The sequence below is a fragment of the Prinia subflava genome, chromosome 14 (assembly GCF_021018805.1).
Source record: "Prinia subflava isolate CZ2003 ecotype Zambia chromosome 14, Cam_Psub_1.2, whole genome shotgun sequence".
Taxonomy (NCBI): Eukaryota; Metazoa; Chordata; class Aves; order Passeriformes; family Cisticolidae; genus Prinia; species Prinia subflava.
The window spans coordinates 15,561,292-15,579,325 of NC_086260.1; the positions used below are offsets into that span (position 1 = coordinate 15,561,292).

The 18,034-nt window shown below is 51.6% G+C and overlaps 1 protein-coding gene across 3 annotated transcripts in view; it reads right to left on the reverse strand.

Moving 5' to 3' along the window:
- Window positions 1–822: 822 nt before the first annotated feature.
- Window positions 823–18,034, reverse strand: part of DAG1 (dystroglycan 1) — a 49,476-nt gene continuing 32,264 nt past the window's right edge. For all 3 annotated transcript variants that reach the window (XM_063411156.1, XM_063411157.1, XM_063411158.1), the window contains 2 exons: window positions 15,968–16,377; window positions 823–3,701 (listed from right to left, as the gene is read on the reverse strand). In XM_063411156.1, the coding sequence (XP_063267226.1) occupies window positions 1,293–3,701; window positions 15,968–16,249 (2,691 nt within the window). In that variant the 5' untranslated portion in view covers window positions 16,250–16,377 and the 3' untranslated portion in view covers window positions 823–1,292. The remainder of the gene's footprint in view (window positions 3,702–15,967; window positions 16,378–18,034) is intronic.

Here is an 18,034-nt window from a genome sequence, read left to right on the forward strand (position 1 = left end):
GCGGGGCGCGGAGCAGAGGGGATGGGGACGGTTCCGGTACCGTGGCGGGTCCCCAGAGCCAGCCCGAGGGGGCTGAGCCCGTACAAACTGCTGGCAGCCGCACACCGGTTTTCAAGTTGTTTTTTTTTAATAAAACAATCGGAGTCTGTATCAAAAATTTAGTAAAAAATTAGATTTGAGAGTTCACCGATTTTTTTCTTTTTTAACTATTAACTATTCCTGGCGTGCTTTTTTTCTGTTTTCTTTTTATTTTTTTTTTAATTATAGTTTTTTTTTTTTTTCTATTTTTATCTTTTCCAACAGTGTCCAGGCTGGAGTGCCAGCATGAGACCAGTGAGGCCATTCCTGCACAGTCCCAAGGAGCAGCGGGGACAGAGAACACACCCTACTCTCATCAAAACACCCCACAGGGAGGGGGTTTTGATTAAAATCGATCCCCCCAAACCCTGGTGCTCGCTGGGAAGCAGAGAAGTTGTCGTGGCACAGGGCTCAGCTCATCCTTCTGCAGGCGTTCCCCGACACAGCGATGCACGCCCTGCTCAGCCACGGACACCCCAGGCCAGGCTGACACAACTCATGACTATTTGATGATGCGTGAGAAAGATAGGATTTCTTTGATTAAAAATAAAATAAATGATAAAATAATCAAACCCTGAACCAAGAAGCTGATCCACCCCGAGAGGAGGAGGAGGAGGCTGGCTGGCCCCGCTGACCAGCCTGTGGAGCTTGCCTGCAGCACAGCACTGCCCTCCCCCTCCCCAAAAACTACACATCCCAGTTTAGGTAAACAGCAGATTAAATGTAAAAACTTAAACCATCGACTTCAGAAAGTCCCTTGAATTTAATTATTTTTAGGCTACCTTTCATGTTACGTCCTGTAGCTAGACACACGTGAATAGAAAAAACAGTACAGTTAGTGTTAAAGGCAAACAGCGGAGACCCAGAGTGCTACCCCAGTGCTGCCTGCTCCTCCCGACCCGGCCCGACCCATCCCGACCCCCCTCCCTGCCCACCGCCCCGGCCCCGGCCAAAGCCCAGCCGCCGGGAAGGCATCTTTGAGCCGAGAAATTTTTTTTTCTATGAATAAAATAAAACCAAAGCTTGTTAGGCAAAAATAAAACAAGTGTCCCCCCGAGTCCTGCGAGCGCTCCGGTGCGGCAGGCGCAGCCGGGGAGAGCCTGCTGGGGAGCGGGCTGGGGTTTCGTGTTCCCGGCTGGCGAGGGGGCTGCCAGCCCACAGGCAGCACCGGTGTGGAGCTGGAGGCCCCTTCTCCCCCGAGAGCCTCCCGTTTGTTAAGGGGGGACGTAGGGCGGGGGGGACCTGTACGGGGTCATGTTCTTCGGGCGGGAGCCTTTCCCCTCCATGGGTGCAGTGAAGGGGGGGGGAGGCTGGTAGGGCGGCGCGTTGGGGTCCTCGTCCCGCAGCGGAGTGTACTCCCCAATGGTGTCCTGGTTGAGCGGCGTGGTCTCCGGCATGCTCTGGTTGGGGTACTCTGGAGGGGGCAGTGGGGCTTTCTCCTCCTGGAGGATGAGGGGCATGCTGGAGGATGGTGGAGGCTTGGAGTCGTCCAGCTCATCGGCGAAGATGATGGGCACGCCTTTCTTTATGAAGGTGGCCTGGTCTTCGATGGTCAGCTTGCCTTTCCTCTTCTTGCGGTAGCAGATCATGGCAATGATGCCGGCCACGAGGAGGATGGCGGCCACCACCACGGCGGGGATGACGGTGTGCAGGTACACATCGTCCTCGCTGCTCTTCTCGGGGTCTTTGCCTGCTGCTACCGTTGGCGTCGCCTCTGAGATCACCCTGCCATCCTTGGTCACGGGCACAAACTGGATGTGCCTGCAGCTGCCGGAACCAACCACAGACACATTCAGAGGCTTGAACTCAGGCTGCAGGACATTGGAGAAAGCTGGGCTCGGCCTGCCAGAGTCATCCGCAATTTTTTTGCTCAAAGTCCGGATCTGCTCCCGAGGGCAAGGCTCCAGGGGCAGTGTGTTGTTGGTCCACTCCACTACGATGGAGCCTTTGGCGATGTCCTGCACTGTGATTGTGCTGCTGTTCCTGTCGCCAAATGCCAGAGCCAGCTTCTTCACCAGCATGATCTTCTTATGGATGTCATTCACCACTGCGTTATGGTCCCCTTCCAGCCTGGCCTTGAACTTCACTGGAGACTTGTCCCCGTGTGGGCGTTTGTGGACATGGATTTCAAAAGCATCCACGGCAAAAAGCCCGCCCTTGTCGGTGGCATACATGAAGTACTCGTGCTTCCCGATGTGGTTGTGGTCTGGCATGCCATACATGAGCTGGCTGGTGCTGTTGAACTGCACCCACGAATTCTCCTTGATCATCTGCTGCTCCTTCAGCTTCAAGGTCAGCTGCAGCTTGTCAGTGGTGGTGTCCTCCTTGTCGTAGAAGGTATCCGACGGTATCTTAACCTCAAAGTACGTGCCCTCCCACGCGTCGACCCTGTCGATGTGGTTTGTCAGCTTGGGTGGCTCGTTGGGCTCCCAGGGCCGGGGCAGCCCGCTGGCTGTGGTGCGCACGCGGGACGGCGGGGACGCCGTTGTCAGCTTGGAGATGGGGGATCTGGTTGTGCTGGGAGGCTTTGTGGGACGGGGCGTTTTGGGCCTCCGAGTGGGCCGCCGTGTTATTGCTGTGGACGAATCTGTCGTGGACGGTGTGGCTGGCTTCAGGGTGGAGACTCTTGGTTTCTTGGTGGTTGTTGAGGGCGGTGTGATCATTGCTGTGGGCTCTATGTACCCAGGCATGGTTGGGCGGATCGGCACAGAGGCTGTGCCCGTGCCTTCTGCTACCCTGGTTGGCTGGATCGGCCCCAGCGTGGGCGTCTGGACAATGGGGCCTCTGGTTCTGATGGTGACTGTTGGCTTCCTCGGCAGTGGAATGGGCTCCCGGACAGGGGGTGCCGTTGTCTCCGTGGGAGGTGCGATGGCGGGTGATGTTGGGGTGGGGACAATCCTGGTGGGTGGCTCTTGTGCGGCAGTGGTGGGCGGCCCGATGGCAGTCAGAGGCGTAGGGGTGGCGTTGATCTGCCGCCGCATCCTCTTTGGGAGGTGAGGTTTCTTGTTAGCAATGTGCCAGCCAACAACAGGGTAGCCAAGGCGGGCAGACATGGTTCCCTCCTTAGCTGGAGCTTCCACCTTGCTGATGTTGGGGACACTGTTTTGGCTCAGAGAGCATCCCAGTTTCCACGAAAGTAAGGCCCCGTTTTCCACCACCTTCTTTGCATTTCCCGGTCCTGCCATGAAGGCCGACATGTCAAAGAGTCTGTTATTTACAACAGGAACTAACTTCATGTTGCTAAGTTCCACCTCTGAAAAGCTTCTCATTCTGTTTAAGAGTTCAATCCTCTGCTTTGGTGTCATTTTTGTTAAGTCGGCATCCAAAATGACAGTCAGGATAGTGACTGGCTCTTCGGAGCCACACACGAAGGGCGCTGTGTCGCTCGTGTCTTGGACGGCCACTCGCAGCGACTGAGGCTCGTTGTGGTCTTCTTGGTGGACCTCAACAGAGAAGACGTTTGTGGTCTGCGGGACATAGCTCCCGTTTGGGAAGGGCTGCAGAGTGGTCACCGAGATGTAGTGGACACCCTTGTCCGTGTCAAGGGGCAGCCCTTCCAGGGAGCTGCTCTCCGCATTCCAGTGCAACCAAGAAGGCAAGGAGTCCTTCCCAGCTTCGGAGATCTACCAGACAAACAAACAGACAAAGCAGGCTTTTAGAAGTACATTAGGACAGGTTCTATCAGCAGTAGTGCTTAATGTCAAGGATTAAAGAAAAAAATCTGAAATGTAACAACTGGGGAAGGAACATCCTGGCCAGAGCATGGATGCCTTTGCCTCCTCCTCCACGTGTTGGCAGGGATGAGCTCTGCGGGGTGCACTGGACCCAAAGGGATTAAGGAGCCACAAGAGGTCAAAAGTCCCACAAGGCCCCCTTGCCTGCAAGTGCTCCAACACTTGCTGTGCAACTGCCAAGCACAAGTGGTTCGTTTTCTCTGAGGGCAGACGGTGAGTTTACGTCATGGGGACACTGACAAAGCTGAGGGCGATGTTATGCTGCACAGCAGAGCTGATCCAACAACTGCCCTCTTCCCACTCCTTCCTCTCCCAGCTTGGCCATCTTGCTCCTTTCCTCACCCCATCAGACCCTGCCTACCCTACATACATCAAGTCCACTGCTCCAGCAGCTCAGCAGAACATGTATTTTCTCCACTTACTTTCAGCTTATCCCACTGTCCCCAGAGCCAGGATCACCCAGAGGGGCCAGAAGCTGGCCAGCTGTGGTTCTGAGTCCCTGGCCTGGCTGGAGCACACCAGCTCTCAACAAGCAGCAGGAAATCCTGAGAGCTACAAGGTGTTGTCCTGCTCTACCAGAGGAACAGCAGCTGAGGATAGAGGAAGAGGACAGACCCAATGTAATGGCCAGTGGGGGCAGGCAGGGATGGACACACGGGCTGGGGAATTGCTGGACATGACACAGGACAGCATGCTAGTCTGGCTTCACCCCCAGGCTAGCTAAAAATGAAGGCTCTCCCTTTCACATAATAACTTTCTGCTGCAAGGGAAGCCTTTGTCTCAGCGCACAGGTACCCCAGGCCTCCAACACGCTCTTTACAACCTCCTTCAGCCCATGGGACTCTGTCTCCTCCCCTGGGTTGCAGATGAGGGCGGGTGCAAGCCCCCAAGCCCCCAAGCCCCCCCGGTTCCTGACAGCTGACACCAGTCTGCTCTACGGCAGTTCACGGATCACGGGGCACAGCGGAACCGCTTGGGCTGCGCGGTGGAAGGGGTGAGGCTGCCAGCTCGGTGGGCTGTGACATTTCCCGGCGCTGTAGGTACTACAGAGTGAGTAACCTGAGCTTCGTCACCTCCCAGGCCCGGAGGCGTTTGGCAAGGGCTCTGGCGGGGCCTTCCAGAACTCCCGGAGGCATCACCCCTGACACTCAGAGCCAACAGGATGCTTTGGGGCTCATGGAAACGCATTTAGCAGCCACTGCAGTGCAATACAGAGCCAGGCTCTGGCTCTCCTCCCGAAAGGGTGCTTCGGTTCTCTGCAGTTCTGTAAAGCTTATACATATTTCATAATTTACCCAAATGCAAAGCTGGGAGAGGAGCTTCACAAGGAAACCTGCCTGGCAGGAGCATTCCTGCATCCAGCAGCAGGTGCAGAGCCGGGGCTGGATTAGCCAAGACTGCAGGTCCTGCTGGGGAAAGCCCCTGGATGGACAAGGAAGGATGCCTGGTGCTGCAGGGCCGGGCACATTGTGAGCCCTGGGTGCCACTCCCGGGGTGCAGGCAGGGTTCATGCAGCGCCCTGGGGCTCAGCCCCACACTGGGGTTACACTGAAGGGTCTGGGTGCACAGCTCTGCCAGGATAGTGCAGGACCCAAAAGCCTTTGGGAAGAGCAGCATAAAAGCTTTTGTGCAAGAGTGGCAGAGGGTTTCAGCCACGATCACACACACAACACCCTTGTTCTTCTCCTCTGTGGAGGTCCAGCCCCACTTTGAGGCAGCCTGGACAAGCTGGAGAGCACACCATGAGCCACATGCTGGGTACAGCTTACAGAGCACAGTTTAAAGCTCTCAGCTTTAGTTAACTCCTCACCAGCCATATCCCAGAGCAGAGAATTCAGATTCCTGCTTGCAACAGCTGGAGGAAGCCGTCCCAAGGGCCCTACACCTCAATATATGCCACCATGCACCAACATGTGAGCATCCTTCCCCTGGGCCTTGCTGTCTACCCACGTGTCTGGCAGAGGACAGGGCAGAGCTGTGGCTGCATTCACTCCTCCTCCACTGCAAGAACAGGAGCTGCTTTTAGCCCAGACATCCCAAAGGAAAAGCAGCCCTTCACCTGAGCTGGGCACAGGGAGCCAAGCCTTGCTCCTGCAGGAACAAAGGAATGAATTGTCCTTCCTTGGCATTTCTTCTGTGAAGAGAGAACAAAGGCAAAGGCAGGGTCTGTTCCTGCCCAGCCAGAAGCACTGACCTACCCCTGTCTGCCTTTAAAAAAGTGTCATTTCCTCACACCCTCTAAAAACTGAGATGTCAGGACACTGCCCAGTGCAATAAAACATTTACAGTAGCGTTTACAGGAGCTGGATGGTTCCACTCTTTATCCTCTTGTGCCAAAATTAGCCACTAACCTGGCTGCTGTGGAGAATGGAGGGCTGGGCTGGGCACACATAAGGAACAGAAATGTAGGGAGCCAGGACAAAGCCACAGCGTTATTGAGGCTTACACAACCAAGAAGAATAAAAACTTTAATAGCGAGTGGTTAAATTCACTCTGAATGTGTAATTTTAGGCTACATTTGGAACAAATCTTCCCCTTCTGTGCACTCTGCAAAAGCCCTTAATTACAGGATCACACACTCCACACAGCTTTCCTGAGAGTTGGGGCTTTCTGATGCTGCCCCCTCCCTGGGCACTGGCATGACTTCGAGACCTCCAAGCAGCAGTGCTTTACCCAGTCTCATGTCACAAGGTGATTCTTCCTTCAGTCATGTCCACTCCTACTTCTGACAGCCAAACTCACTCAAGAAAGGTGGCTGACCCCACACAAAGAAGTGATGGTGAGGGAGACACAGGCTAGTCTGAATATTCCTGCTTGGAAAACCATTTTTAACCTACAGTTTACATGTAGGGCCCATGCTAGAAATAGAAACGGCAGCTGGACAGATTCACACCAAAAACTAGGCTCTCCTGAAAACCAAAAACAGGCCAAGCAAACACTGACAGCGATGACTTGTTCCAGCAGGGCTGCGACAGTTGCAAAACATTTATAAACCTTAAACTTGATTTAAAATGAGCTGAGCTAGTTCAGCTGTATTCAGCCTGCGAGGAAATGTGGACTGTTTCTAAAGGCTCTGCAAGAGATGATTAAGAAAATCAAATTTATGTGGATTACTCCTATGAAGCCTGTGCTTCCCCTGGGAAATTTTTGGAGAAGGCAACAAGTCACAAATATTCGATGTCTCTGCACTGCTTTAAACACAGCAACTGACCTGATAGTAGAAATCATCCATGTTCATGTGACAAAAAAGAGCCCAGAAAGATTAGAGTAGATAAATAAAGCTGTTATCATGATGGATAAAAATACTTGCTCCTACATTAATGCTGACCAGCGGAGCCCTTGGTGTGGGTCTGTCCTATCCATCGTCACTGCTGTGTTTGCAGTGGTGCAGAACTGGGAGGAGGGAGACCTGGACTCTGTTCTAGCAATGTTTCCTTCAGATATTGCTTCAAAAGGTATTTGTTGAGACTACACATAGTTAATGATTTGGGATCTCTAGTTTTCATGTTAAAAGTTTCCCAGTTTTCTATGTATGCAGTAAGTACCAGCCTTAAGCCTTGCCATTTCCCTCAAGGAGCCTGGTTTCAAATTAACTCTTCTGTTGCCCAATTAAAAAAAAAACAAAAAGGCTGTCTTTGTTTTCCCATTATTTGAGGTAATTGTAAATGAATGCTCATTGGCTAAAGATTACACAAGCCTGGCAGTGTATTGAAGATCATTAAAAAATAAGTCATGACTGTGATTTAAAATACATACAGTGAGTGGTCTGGATGGTTTTGAAGACCTTGTTCACAAAATCCTTTTGGATAGACATGGTCTGTTATTTTTAGGCCAGCCAAGAGCGGTCAGCTCATGAAAGAAGATAGCTCAGTTTGACTTGTTTTTTTAAACTTGGATATGAAAGCCCTGTAGCCAACAAGACAGAGATAAGCAAAGGAGCAGTGAGCAAAACTTCTGCCTCGAGGGAATTCAGGCAAAAACTGCATTCTTGCCTACAACAGTGCCTTTTAAGCCTCCAGGTATTTAGTCCTCCTCCTCCTGATTAATCTCTCAAAAAGGAGGCAGCAAGCCCTTTGCCAGGAGACAGGTACCACTGGATCCTGCCACAGGTCTCCACTATGAAGTCTTCCCAGTCCTGGAAGCATCCCATGGGATCTCCCCTGTCTGTGCTGACAGACCTTCTTCGCATGGGCAGCAGCAGCTGGGAGTCGGCTCCTTTCAAACCAGTCCTAAAAACCCCCTGACTGCTTTTGGGCAGAGTCAGCATGGACAGTCCTGCAGCTCTGCCAGATCTCCCACTGGCCCCTTCCCCTCCCTGTGTCCAGCAGCTGCTGAGAGACAGCCCCTGTGCCAGGTTTTTATCTGGGGTGTAATTACTGATGACAATTTACTGTAGCCAGACTCCTTCAGCATCACCCCAACACACATGGCCACCAATGAGGAACATCCCAGCTGGGCCCTGCAGAAGGTGAGCTGAGCTGTGCCCAACCAACTGACCCAGCCAGTGTCACACCAAGTCTGCAGCTCAGGCTTCTGCAAGCAATTAACCAGCAGGCAGGGGAAGAAAATGGAAATTCAAATGCAATTCAAATGCAAATATAACTGCAGAGAAAGAGTCAAGCCTAAGCTGTTTGCCTAAGCCCAAGCTTCATCTCAACCCCCTGTTAATACTGCAGCATGGGGAGTGTTGGCAGCAGAAGCAACAGGCAGCCTCAGCCCTGAATCAGATCCATGGGCAGGCAGATTCCCATTGCCTTGTCCCACACAAGTTGGGGGAGCGACACTGGTTTCAATCCACCCCAGTGCTGCTGGAACTGTGGGCACTGCAGTGAGCACAGCCAGACTGGAGTCAGGAGAAGTGACAGGCATGGGCCCTGCAGGCTCCAGCTCAGAGGATGGAGTCCTTGTTTTGGGAGGCAGGCTCTGCCTGTGGATCCATCAGATGCACTCCCCACCTGGCACAAAGGCTGCACCGTGCCTGCAGACCAAGCTGGCCAGGAAGCACAGCCCCAGGCAGGTCCCAGGACAGCAGAGGCTGGGTCATGGAATGTGATGGTGCAAGACAGGAGCTGGACAGCCCTCAGCCCACAGCAGCTGCCAGAGCCTGCCAGAGTTCAAGTGCTTGGACAATGCTTTCAGACTCATGGCGATTTTTCGTGTTGTTCTGTGGTGGCTCAGGGCTTGGACTTGATGGTCCTTGTGGGTCCCTTCCAACTCTGACTATCCTATGATTCTATGAAGCTGTGAGCCTTTGGCCCCGAGGAACAGCCCTGCCAGGGAGGTTGGCCTGTGTGCACCTGGGAGAGGTTGTGTGACAGAGCCTCCAACCTTACTCCCCACCTCCTTTCCTCAAACACACCAGAACGGCAAACTAGGACATCAGACAGGCCATGGTGAGAAAGACAGGGCCCAGAAAAGAGTGGTGCAAGGAGGGTGGGCACTCTCAGAACCTCCTCTGTGCTCACTGGGCACAGCTACGGTGCTGCTGCAGTGCTGTGCTGTGGGGAAGCTCAGGCTGGAGACAGGAAAGTTGTGCTTGGCACAGTGAGCAGGGAGGACCTGCAACACAGATGCTTCCCTGTGAAGGGACTGTGATACCTGCCAGGGCTTTTGGGTATCCTCAGCAGACACTGCTCCTCTGGGCTGCTGTGTACCCTGCACAAAAGGCCCAGGAACTCATGCACAAAAACAAGCTGCTCCAGGACATTTCACGCAGATGCCTCTGCCCCTGGAAGTCTAAAAATAGCCCAGAGACTTGACTGGCTTTCAGAAGTACATCAGCCATGGTGACCCGAGCCTTCATTACCAGCAGGAGCTCACCACCTCTGTTCAGAGACCAAAAGCTACACAAGAACAGCCGGTAATTGGTGCTTCCTTTGTGCACAGGTAGGTCAGGATGGTTGAACTAGCCCCACATTTTTGCTGGTCCCAGCCAAGCCCTGCAAAGCCCTTCCTGTATGTCTGCATGCACTGAAGCTGTTGCTTTAGAAAATCAAACCCAGCCCAGAAAGCTGAGCTAAGGGGGGGCATAAGGCTTGCAGAGGCCACATCACTGGTCCTGGTCCTCATCTTCCAGTTCAAACTCCAGCCTCTGAAGGACCAGGTAGCAAAGCTACTTGAAGCAGCTGCTCTGCTTTTATGTGCTCATGAAAACCTGAATGAGAAGTTTACGTGTCTCCTGCTAATCTGCATTTTCCAGCCATTCAAGGAGCGAGCCTCACGCACAGCCCCCCTCCTCTGCGGATGTGGGGACAGGGCTGTGCTGCGGGCTCAGCCTGCGTTTTACACGAGCTGGGCTTTGTCTGACCAGCTTCTTTCCCATCAGCAGAACGGCTCTGACACGGTGCAGGCTGAGTGGCTACGCCCAGCTCATGCCACCCTCGCATACTCCTGCCATGACGGCTCCTTTTCCAGATGCGCCTCTGTGTTGGCTATAAGGACACCATTCAGCGTCCCACTCTGCCTGGGCAAGGGAACACAACAGCTGTTTCACTGGGAGGTCACTACAAAACATTGAGTGTCCCAAGAAATCCTCCTTTCATCGGTCCATGCAAGCAGCTTGGAAGGATTTGTTTAGCCTTATTGTTGGAGCGGGAAGGCGCAGCCCGCCCGCGCCAGGGCTAGGGTCAGCACGGGCTGCCCACACCCCTTTATCCCTTGTCCGGGGGGCGAGCACTGGGCAGGAAAAGCCTCAAACAGCTTTTAAAAAAAAAAGTTTGGTCAGGCTCTTCTTTCAGCACGACTTTTATAAGCAAAAGGCCAAAGGGAAGCAAAAATACCACAAAGCAGAGATGCCAAGTTCTGGGGGTTTAGTGCCGCCACTGCACAGCTAACCAAGCCCTGGCAATTTATTCCTGCCATCAGCAGATTGCTGGAAAGCTGGCTTTCAAGAGCATGGCGAGGAAAGGCAGACTGGATCTTGCAGTCTCAGGTCTGCTCCTTCGCAGGATTCTCATTACCATCACATTCCTCTGTCTCCCTGCATGCTCAGAGCAACAACCTGTAAGAGCAGGACAAAACAAGGAACTTCCCAGCCCGTCTGAAAAGCCAGTTTATAATTAGATTGAGTCACATTTTCCACTCCTCCAAATTCAGAGCTTGTTACTAAGCGTGCACTGAAAATGCCAAATTTTCTGACTCGGTCTCGCTGCAGGAAGGAGATAAGCGTCCCCCTCGGCCTCCCCGCAGGAATCTTATCAGCTCATCGCTCAGATTGCCGAGTGGCAACCAAGCAAAGCCCTGCCCAAGTCTTCTCCTTTGCCTGGACCTGTTCCAGACACTTCCATTTATCCCAGTGTGCTCTCCTGTAAATAGCTGCACCTCCCAGTTAGCCCAAGAAAACCAGGGACCCCAGGGAGGAGGTGAAGCTCAAAAGCCTTGACACAGAGAGCCTTTCAAGATACCCAGCTTGATGACACAGCCCCTCGGGAGTGCTCTTTGCTTTTCTTCTTCCTTTGAGAAATGCCACTTTAATAAATTTCACATTCAGTTAAAATGCTTTGAAATAAAGATCATTGCAAGAGGGAAAAAAAAGTCAGTATTTTGTGGTTTTCTTCCCTGAAAGCAAGTGTGTCCTGGCACTGCAGGCTGGCTGCCAACATCCAGCCCTTGGCTTTGGGGTTGGAGCAGGATTGAGGTGAGCAGCACAGCCCTGACAGCAGATACTCATGTCAGGACTCCTGCAACCCAATCTCTGTGGATCCTGTTTATAAATCAAGCTCCCTGAAATCTGATGAGAGCAAAGCTGTTCAGTAAAAGCCACTTCAGCAGATGGCAAACAGAACAACCATTGGAAACTCAGCCTCTTGCTTGGAAAGTTTAGTGGTGGACTTGGCAGTGCTGGATTAATGGTTGGGCTGGATAATCTAAAAGGTATTTTCCAACTTAAACAACTCTGTGATTCTATGAAAGCAAGACTCCTTTTTTTCCCTGATGGATCTCCAGGCTCTGATAACCTCCAAACCCACTCCATAGCTGCACTGTATATTTCATCTGAGCGAATTCTGTTCTAATCACTTTCCCACCAGCTATGTTTGCTTACAGAGACAGTTTCTCGGGGCCTCTGCTACATGTTTTACCTGTTTTCCCAACAAAGTACAGTGAAACTGTGCTCTTCAAACCTAAAAATAATCAGGGGCTAAGACACACTTGGGAATGCTCACCTGTGCCCACCTGAGCTTCTCAGCATTGGAGAAGCAAAGGAGAAATGATGGCTAAAGGAACAAGGAGGGAAAAGAGATCCAGGGAAGCAGGGAGGTGGGAATGATGGAGAGAAAGTGAAAGAACAAAACAACAAAGTGAGGGAGAGCTGGAGATGCAGATCTGCTCTGTGGGATCCATCTCACACCCAACACTACCAGCACTGAGGGCAGGTCAGCAGCTTTACATGACCTTCAAGGAAGAAACAGCAAATCTCCTGCTCTGGCAGGGATGTGCCTTGGGAAGCAGCACACACCAGGAGTTTCTCTCCTTCCAGCACGCTTTATAGATCCACCTTTCAAGTTATTTAATAATGTCTCTGTGTGTTGTGGGTATATGAATTTAGGATATCAGGCTGTGCAAGGGCTCAGTCCCTTGTGGGGATAGCATCCCTTGGCTGGTGGGATGAGTGGAGAGCCATGTGTGACAACAGCCACCACCCCAAATCATACACCTCACCTTTTGTCCTCTTCTGCATCTCAACAACTGGAAGCAACAAAAACTACAGACCTGGATATTTCAGCTGATAAGAAAATGTCCAAACCAAAGCAAAGCAGACATGGAAAAGCAAACAGTCGTAGGATATAACAAACAAGGTTATTTATAGAAGAGAAAAGGAAGTTTTGATGCTTTTATAAAAGGTTCTGGTAAAATTTCATCTGGAATGTTTTGTAACGCTGTGGTCAGGCAAACAATAAGAAAAATAAACTCAAGCTGGAGGAGGTGCAGAAGACAGCTGCAAAGCTGAGGGGAAGGAAAAAAAGCTTATTTTATGAGAAATACTAAAGAGGTTGGCTTGTTTAACCTAATAAAATCAAGATGGGGAATAAGCCTGTCACCTATAAATACATAAGGGAAGTAAATATTATGAAGGTAGAATTTATTTAGGCTAAAGGGCAGCACATATAAATATTTCTAGCCATTTCTAAATTTAGGCTAGAAGCTGCATTTTTAATCAGAGCAGCCAAATTCTGGAGTAGCTTCAAACAGAAGTGCAGGAACAGGAAATCCAACTGGTCTTTGACCAGAGCACGTGTCCTTTGACAGCTGAGAGGTAACAGGTCAGACTCCACTCAGCCCTCAGTGGAAATGGGGTTCAGGAGATGATGACTGGTGAAGGTACCAGCACTAATGCCCACGTTTACTCTGTCCTAGCCAGCATCTGCCAGGAGCCAGTGGGAGACAGTGGCAACCCACTCACACATTGTTTGTATGGCAAGGGTGCTTTATGATATGGGGAAATTGGGTTTTTTAGCCCAGACCCTGTAAAAACACCAATGTTTTGGTGCCAAATACGACAGAAAGGGCTGCAAGGTGCCTTTTAGGAAGGCACAGCAAGGAATTTCAATTTCCAGCCACCTCCAGAGAGCAGTCTTACAGCCAGATGCCCTGCTATAGTGAGGAAGCTAGAAGACAGCATCTGGACTGACCTGCTGCCAAATCCAACAGCTGGAATACCTGCAAGCTCCAGCTGCTTTGCAGAGGACGTGACACTGCTTGACCAAGGCACTTGCTTGGGAACACAAGGCACAGGGGAAGGGCGTTAGCACAGCCCCAACGCCTTGCAGGCAGCTGGCTCTGAGCAACATGGAAACAGATTCTGAAATTATGACACGTGGTAGTCTTTTACTTCTCTTGAGCACATTCAAATAAATTTGCTTTTGTCCTTAGCCATAAAACTCTCACCTGTTGTTCAGCAGCTTTGGGGGTGGCAGGGAAAGGCTGGGGGCTGCTCCTGAGCACATACCTGACTGTGCAGGAGTGCGTGCCTGCGGGGCACTCCTCCAGCACGCTGCACATGCCTGGCGTTGTTTCCATCCCACAACTGAGTTTGCAGAGAAAAGTATTTTGTCTACAGCTGGCTGGAATCTGCTAACAAGCAGGGAGAGGAGCTGAGAAGGAGCTTCAAGGCAGTCCCCACCACAATCCTAGAAATCATCAGTGCGAATCATCTAGAAATGAAGCGATCTCACTTTCTCCAGGCTCCAGTGGGAGTCTGGGGACAGCAACTGTCACCTCTTTTTTTTTTTTTTTTTAATAAAAATTTGTAGACAATTTCTTTGAAATTTAAGAGGAAAAAATATAGGTAACCATATCTCATTGTAAACCCTGCCCCATCTCAGAAGGCACAGCCCTTATTCTTTCTTAGCAGGGTTAAAGTACACCAGAGACTAAGATTCAGAAGTCTTATGCTCCAGCTGAGAAATGTCAGGCAGCCTGAGAAAAAGACCAGAGCAATGTGCCCTGAGACTGACCAGTAAAACAAAAATGCACCCTAGCACCCAGAATTGCCTACGCAGTTCTCACTAGCCAGGAATGAAATCCCCATAGCAAAGGTCAGCTGTGCTCAGCAGCCAACGTGCTTTCTCCACAAGGAGAGCCCTTCCAGAGACAGCAGCTAAGTGAGAGCCTGCTGCATTTTTAAAATCAATTTCAAGGTGAACAGATGCAACATGCACTTGGATAAACCCAGGGATAAGCATGAAAATCACTCCCAGAGTTTGTTGAACTACACACAACCAGCAGCTGCTGGATCCTGCTGCAGCCCAGTCCATTCCAGGCTCTCCAGGCACGCTGGTGTTGGTCAATACACCTCATATCTACATGGCAGAGGCATAATTTGATGCCATCAGGTGGGTTGGAAATGATCCATTAGTATTTTCCTGCAGCTATTTGGGCTATCACAGACGACTTTTGTGCCAGGGAAAGATGACAGAGGAAGCTGTGGTGTTATATAAATACTGACACTTATTCTTGCCATCAAAGCAGCTATTAGACAACACCAGAACAAGCCACTTGGATGCAAAATCCCAAACCAAAGTTCTCATTTCTGTAACATGAAATCTAGGGCTCACCACAGCCCAGTGCTGTGCAGGTGCCCTGCTCTCTGAGCACAGGCTGTGGGTGAGGCCGGGCAGGGACCTCAGCCAAGGGCCAGCTCAGAGTCACTGAGAGCAGCCTGGCCCCTTCCCTGACTCCTCTGGCCAGGGGCTCACCCACTGCCCCCCTGCCCTGTCTGGCCCTCTGTCCATAACAGCTGCATTCTTCAGATTTTCTGCCCACCCTGGCACATCGTGGTCCAGCACCCTCGCTGGAGCCAGCAGGATCACGCAGCAGGATTGGGATAACTCTGTGACTGTACACAGAGCTAAACCAAACCTGCCTTCAAGGAGAAACTGAGATGTCAGACTCGCTCCTGACTCGCTCTCCATCTCCCTCTGATCTTCCAAGACACACCAGAGGCTCATCTTTTTAGAATGCTTTATAATGCTCTTTGAAAAGAAATCCTGAGACTGGAAGGCAGTTCTGTTTTTTAAGAAGAGAATTTTCTGAATTCCACATGATCCATGCAAACTCTTCCAGGAAAGGACTAACAATGAGCACACCTGTATTTGGCCATGTCCCTACCTTCCTCTGGGCTATTCTAACCCTCTCCTGCACTCAGGACCGATTCCAAAACTCAGTTTTTAGGTCCTTGCAGTGCCAGTGGCATGATTTTACGTCAGGTAATCTTTCCCAAGGGGACTTAGGGGCAAGGTCAGGAGAGACAGTGTCACAGACAGCCCAAAGCCCTGCTGGCAGGACAGGGTCTGTTTGTCTGGCAGTGTTTTGTTACCACAGTGAAGCAAACTCCCTGAGCCTGAGAAGCAGTCCCAGGGAATCTGTGGCTCCCCAGATCCCACGGCAACATCTCCTCATGAATGTGCCCATCGTTGCAGGGGCAGAGTATCTCATAGTTTAAATACAGCCTACAAACCCAATTAGTCATCCCTGAGAAGCCTGCTCTCTTACAGAAGAGAAAAACTTTGCAACATGAGACTAAGTTTTTATAAAAATCCTTCTACAAAACTGTAAGGCTGCTTCCCAGCCACTCTCATGACCAAGCCGATTAGTGGGGTGACTGAATCCTGCATGAATATAACCAAAAACAATCCTGGGGGAGTGGCATTTCTCACCTGGACAACTTCTCCATTGGAAGCAATTAAATCTGTGGGGATGGAGACCCTGAAGTAGCGGCCCACCACGGCAGAGCTGTCGGGAATGCCCACCACGGCCGGCACAGTCTCCCGCAGCTCCGACAGCACCGAGTGCATGGAGGCCTCCAGCTGGTTCTCCCAGTCCCGAACCACCTCTGCCGGCTCGCTGGGCCAGTGGCAGTGGGCAGAGGCTGCCAGCAGCAGCACGGGGAGCCAAGTCCTCCCCAGGACAGGGGCTTGCAGGAGGCATCCAACAGTCATTCTTCCCAGCAGCCTTGGACACCGTGCTCCAGCCAGAAAGGGAACCACGGGGAATGTGCAGGCACCACAGCAGAGGCGGGGGATCCACCAGTCCTTCACAGCAGCCTCATCCTAGGAGTCCTGGGAACCTGGTTAGACATAGGAAATCCAATCAGCATGTTAATTAAGATACCCAAGCCAGCCAGTCAACTCACAGTGAGGTTGCAATGGGCAGAGGGCTACTGGCCATGTTACTCTCTGTGCCTCAGCTTTTGATTTAACTGCAAGTTACCACAACTGTTAGAGAGCACAAGAGCTTTAAGCTCCTCTTCTGACATACACCATCTCCAAAGAAACAAGATCCTCCTGCTTTTCCGTACACACATGTTTGTGCTGCTCTGGAGACACAGCATCCCGAGATAGCCACAGGTAGGGAGACAGGGGAGATACAACCAAAGCTGAGACTGAGCACAACACTAATAGTTGACCTTTCAAAGTGAGCTGAAGCCAGGCTGGAATATCACTGGATTTAAATGGCAGTTACCCAGCAGGAAAGATAACAAGAAACCTTTGGAAGTCCAAAGCTGTCGTCCTAATGGCTTGACACATGACAGATGCTTCTGCTCCCCTGAGCCACGAGCCTGGTTTTCAAGCCAGGTCTCCTCACAGGTTCAGCTTTTTGTATTAGTGTGTTCAGAGTTGATCTGGGGGCCCACAACATGCAGCTCCAAATCAGATTGGAGTGAGCTATGCACACACAGTGTTTTATGCTGCCGTCCAGCTCTCTTGCTTGCACAGCTCACCTGTCCCCATACTCTGCCAAGACACATCTCCAGCTCTCCCTCACTTTGTTGTTTTGTTCTTTCACTTCCTCTCCATCATTCCCATCTCCCTGCTTCCCTGGATCTCTTTTTTCTCCTTGTTCCTTTGGCCATCATTTCTCCTTTGCTTCTCCAGCTACTTCTCCCTCCAGACTGCATTCCGCCATGGCAGTCGCAGATCTGTGCCACCACGTTCCTCTTCACAGACTGCTTGCAGGAGACCAATGGATTCATAGAACAGGACAGAGACATTTGGGACCTGAGGGAAGTCATACTGCCCACTCTGGTATCCCAGTCTGCAGCCAGCACAGCCCCTGGTAACCAGTCTGCAGTAATGAGTGGAATGGTGGGTCACACAGGATGGCAGGACAGAGACAGATCAAGCAGGTGTTGTTCAATGCCAGGAGCACACAAGACCGGGTCCTTAATGCCTTGAACCAACTCCTTTTCCCCAGGCTGAGAGAGAAGTGGCTCCAGATTCCCAGAGCAAACCAGCACAGCCTCTAACCACTGGCTCCCAGTCTGATTTATTTTAGCCTGTTCTGTCTGCACCATATTGATGCACATCAGGCTGTCCCAGGAGACCCTGGGGGCAGTCTGTGTGGGAAGGGAAATCCCACTGCTCCTTGGCCTTGCAGAGCTCTGGGAGCAGCACGACAGGGCTCAGCTGCCCGCTGTGCTGTGGCCAGGCAGGGGGTATTGCCCACCTGAGGCTTGCAGGAGCAGGCAGAGGGTCTGCCCATGCAGGCACCAAAGCCCAAGGCCACCTCAGGAGGCTCTGGGAGCAAGGAGAGATAAGGTTTGGCTGCTCACCCTAAAGCCTGAGCTCTAGAGAAGCTGAGAGGCAGCGTGTAAGGACCTGCACATCCACACCACCCAATGGGCCTTTCACAATAAACCCCACACAGAGAAGGGCTGACACCTCCCACCCCAAGGTACAGCTCAGGGCACAGCTGCAGCCAGCAGAGAGGGCTGTGGGTAGGAG